At 43.2% G+C, this 4,943-nt stretch overlaps 1 protein-coding gene across 1 annotated transcript; it reads right to left on the reverse strand.

Moving 5' to 3' along the window:
• Positions 1-362: 362 nt before the first annotated feature.
• On the reverse strand, positions 363-4,488 carry LOC135505883 (POU domain, class 3, transcription factor 2-like). Its single transcript, XM_064925088.1, has one exon. The coding sequence runs from the start codon at positions 4,376-4,378 to the stop codon at positions 3,248-3,250; it is 1,131 nt and encodes a 376-aa protein (XP_064781160.1). The 5' UTR covers positions 4,379-4,488; the 3' UTR covers positions 363-3,247.
• Positions 4,489-4,943: the final 455 nt, after the last annotated feature.

Here is a 4,943-nt window from a genome sequence, read left to right on the forward strand (position 1 = left end):
TGTAAGTGCTCAGTGATAAAAACAGCAGCAATAGGCTGTTTGAACCACAAGCCAAACCTGAAGCGATACACAGTACAGTCCACTAGATGGCACTCTGAGGCTGTTACAGAGGTTGACGGAGCAGCACCCCACCGTGTTTTCCTCCGAGGCAGTAGGACCACATAGACTGCAAAAGGACAGGACACCCTGAAGCAGAAATGGTAAGCTATTATACAGAAATCTGGAATGTTTTCGACGATAAACACTCCTATACAACCAGTAACTATCCTACATCACAACATAATAATTTGCTGTTCAGACATTCTCAAAATTTGGAATTAGCTTTAATTTATAGGCCCAAATAATAAAATCCCACCGATGTTCCCGGTAAGCCTGTCTATAGCCACTTATAATGTCTTTCTCCTTTTCCAAAAAAGATGTCATTGGCATTTTGAAAGTGAAAGGTACCAAAAGTGATAATTTACCAGTTTAAATATTTATTCAATAGCGCATTCATGTATTGGTGGTCGAGAATGTTGATTTTTTTTTATTGACAATTTGAGAAATTATTAGTACTGGGCCTATATGTTCAAACATGACTGCTAGTTTAGGGTACGCTATCTGACCGTGTGTTGAGTCCTGGTCACAAAGTTTGGTGCGTTTGTCTACACATAATAACCTGTAATAGCATATCGTTTTTCTGCGATTTTATTGCATTTCAGGTAAGAAATGTGGGTCTTTTTAGAAACATTGTAATCATATGTTCTCCATAAAGACGTCTAAAAGCAAATTGTTTTTATAACTGTCGCAATTGTTTTATTTTGTAGGCCTACACCTTTGCAACATGTAGAAAACGGTGACTCCAATAGTGGACACAGAAATAACGTCGAAGTAAGAACAATATAATTTTTTTGTGTAACTGTTATTAACAGGCTACTTCTGTAACGACACGATTTCTTTTCCCAAGACAATATCTGTGCAAATCAGCGGTAATATACAGTTATCGGAAACCGCTGAAGGACATTGTGTGCAAGCAACCAAGACAGATTGATAAAATCCATAATTATAACGCAGGTTCGTGCGCTCAAGCCTGTTGCGACAGCGTTGTGCGTGACAGCCGTGATCCATTCGTCAGGCTCAAATAATATGAACAGAATACAAAAGAATTATAAAAAACAAATACATTTTAATGACAAAAAGCATAATATAGAAATTGTGCAATTTTTATTTTATTTTCCCCTTCTGTTGATCAGTCACAGGATCGGGGTCAATTCAGAATACGTATGAACTCACATCCAATCCAACATTTTGAGTTTGAATTTGAATTGTCAAGAAAATATATTTACATTTGAATGTGAATGACAGGAAATACAATTGAATTAAATTCCACCAATTCTTTGTATTGACTGTGTGGGCCTACTCAATTTGTATTTTCCTAGGGAGCCGTTTCACTAATTCAAGGCCTACTTGTGTCATAAAATAAGCCTATGTTACATTTTATTATGTAATTGTCAGTGAAATATTAGACTAGTTTGACTGGTGTGTGTGTGTGTGTGGGGGGGGGTATAGATTTGCTCTACCAATGTAATCCATTTTTTGTCAGTAGCCTATGTGGAGAATTTCCCATGAATTTAATTCAATTTTCTGTCTTTCAATTTCAAATCCCGAATCAGCCTCCTCCTGACACCATTCAAATTCAAATCCAAGTTCTAGAAATAGCTTTACACATTTGGACTATTGTCATTGGTTTTGAATTTAGTCCAGGAATTGCCAAAGTTGACCCCGACCCTGCATGCTGTCAGATAGCCTACATATCACAAGTTGAGTGGCACAAGAGCAAGTGCACGTGTTTGTGCTTTGGCACTGGTCTACAAGAGGAAATTCAACAAACAAACAAACATACAAAGCCATACAAAAACAAATAAAGTTACATCCCACGAATAATTCTTCTTAGTGAATTAATCATTGTATAGATTAATTAGAGCCACTGAAGACAAGAGCTGGTACATATATATTCCGTTATTTTCTTCTTACGAAACGAAGGCAAATGGCAGGCTTCAGTGATATGGTATGGGTCTTTACAGTCTCGGTCTTTCTGGTCACAGCATTTTGGAAACACATAAATAAATGTACTAATACAACACATAGCCTACTGTAAAAAGTCGCGCAGAACGGTCAAATGTACACGATGATGGACACGTCACGAAGTGTCAAGGGAAAATACAATGAATTAATTTTCATGGTTATTTTGACCCCGTGGTGTGTGCCTTGCCAAGGCATACACAAGCCACAATTATTATTACTGTATTATTATTGGTATTGTTATTATGATTATTATTTAGGCCTATTATATGACAGTTGAATTTTTCTGAAGAAAATAGGTTTAGATTATTTGGATACAATCTGACCACATATATAACTGAGATATTGTCCCTTGGTAAATATGTTGTTGACAGTGTATTATCTACTGTGTTTACTATTTTGATGGTCATTAACCAACTGCAATTCAAATATAGGCTAGTTAGTCAAACTGAAACTAATTATGACAAATGTTTGATTAAAATTAACTTGATTAAATATTGATCATATTGATTTATTGATTAAATACATCTCAAAATACATCTCAATATATCCCTTGTCCCTTTTCCCATGTATGCATGCCTTATGACTCTGGAAATACACAGTATAACCATGGTATATGCTTTGCCTTTGTGGTAGAAACATAATAATAATTATACATTGATAATAACAATACAAATAGGTTAAATAATAATACGCTGGTGCTGGCACTGGCTAGTATTAAATGGTTCAGCAGGTGTATTGAGCTTCGACCGTGTTAAACCCCTGTTGCTTTTGTTATGACTGAAAATGGCGTTTATTTACCGACTGTCGGCTGCAACTTGTATGCCTGTTTCCCGCGGGTAGGCTCGTGCACACAGCCTATACTGTCTTTCTTTTTTTTACACGTCTTGACCATAACATTGATTTGATGTCAATGATATTTAACCTTTTTTTTGGTTAGCACACACACCAAACACGCTCCATGTAGCCGTTATTGCGCGTAGCATCTCCACTGCATGAAAACTCCACATAGCTCTCGCTGTGTCCGGGGTGTAGTGCTTTAGTTCCAACACTCGGTATTCCCACTGTGTTCCATAGGTCCAAAATTAGCACTGGCGACAGTCCAATGCTAACTGTCCCGGCAGAGAAACATAAAGGTCATTCATATCCTTTAGGGATCCGTGTGTTTACTATAACGGGTTTCAGATCATTGTACAGGGGTTTGAGCGCCGTGGTGAGGTGGTGTGTCCCCATACATGTCCTCGGTTCCAGGTAGCTGTCCTCCAATGGGCGTCATCCTCTTCTCTTTCTGCCGTCTGTTACAAAACCAAACCCTCACAACTTCTTTCTCCAGCTGCAGGCTGTCCGCTATGGAGGTGATCTCTGCGCCGCCGGGTTTGGGACTTTTGAGAAAATGGCTCTCCAAAGCCCCCTTGACGCCCACCTCGATGGAGGTTCTCTTTTTCCTCTTCCTCCCCTGCGCCGCGATCTTATCTAGGCTGGTGGGGCTCCCGGAGGTGGAATCCGCCTCCTCCAGCCACTTGTTAAGCAGTGGTTTGAGTTTACACATGTTTTTGAAGCTTAGTTGAAGCGCCTCGAACCTGCAGATAGTGGTCTGGGAAAATACATTTCCATACAGGGTGCCGAGCGCTAGCCCCACGTCAGCTTGGGTAAAGCCCAGTTTGATGCGCCGCTGCTTGAACTGCTTGGCAAACTGCTCCAGGTCGTCTGAAGTTGGCGTGTCCTCGTCCGAGTGGTCGGGGTGTCCCCCGTGCTGGTGGTGCGAGAGAGACGACTGGCCCCCACCCCCATGCTCGCTCAGGTGCGGGCTGTGGCTGTGGTGGTCTTCGTCCCGCAAGGAGTGGTGGTGCATCTGCTCTGCTCCCCCCAGGCCGAACCCAGACTGGGAATACACCAGGCTCTGGCCGTCAGACGTCGCCATACCGGGGATGTGCGTGGTGGCCGTGCTCGTTCGCCATGCCCTGGCGTCGTGATGCGCCTGGTGCGCTAGGTGAGGATGTCGCTGCTGCTGCTGTTGCTGTAGACTAGCGGAATTCTGCTGCTCCTCCCGGTCGCTCTGTAGAATTGGCTTCACGTCCTGCTCTCCGAGGGGACTCGACGGCCACGGAGCCCCGTCCCCGTGCGAAAGAGCCGTTATCCACTGGTGCGCGTGGCTGAGGGGATGACCGCTGCCGGGTAGCGTGTAGTCGTTCTGGAGCAGGGTGTGCGCGTCCCTGTACGCCGCTGCCTGCTGCATGCTCCCGGACTCCGAGTGCGGCGGCGGCGCGCTGCTGGGGGTAGTCAGGACGCTGTAGTGGTTGGACGCTGCGGTCGCCATAACTCTCGGAGCCGAAGTGATAGCTCTCTTGTTAAAGAAGCTGCCTTTGACAGTTACTCTTTTCCGCCACGGGGCAGCTAGGATTCTCTCTCGTTCTCCCTGGCGCCGTGCCAAGGGGACGCAGAGGCGCGCACCTGAGGTCCGCCTCGCTCCGCTCTTTATTGGCCAAGAACGGTTGACAGATGTGGTTACCCCTGACAGCACCACGCTCATTGGTCACGGGAGGTTCTATAGAAGCCCCTATCACTCGCCCCAACAATACTGGCAGTCCTGCTGCAAACTACAAGGCAGAGTGAAAAGCTGGGGTTGACTGAGAAACACTGGATATACTCTTATCTCAGTGGAAAAAACGAGTCATTAAACTTTACCTTCGGATAAACTTTTATTAGTATGTTCGATTAATGTAATGTATCCTGAATAAATAGGCTAATAATAGTTTTTGTGAGAAACATCCACAAACTGAATGCGTAAAAATTCATAAGAACCATGGGCTATATCATTTGTGCAAATGTTTATAATTTTTTGCTCAAATATTTTTTATTTATTTCACCTTTATTTAACCAGG

This window comes from Oncorhynchus masou, chromosome 19, assembly GCF_036934945.1.
Source record: "Oncorhynchus masou masou isolate Uvic2021 chromosome 19, UVic_Omas_1.1, whole genome shotgun sequence".
NCBI lineage: Eukaryota > Metazoa > Chordata > Actinopteri > Salmoniformes > Salmonidae > Oncorhynchus > Oncorhynchus masou.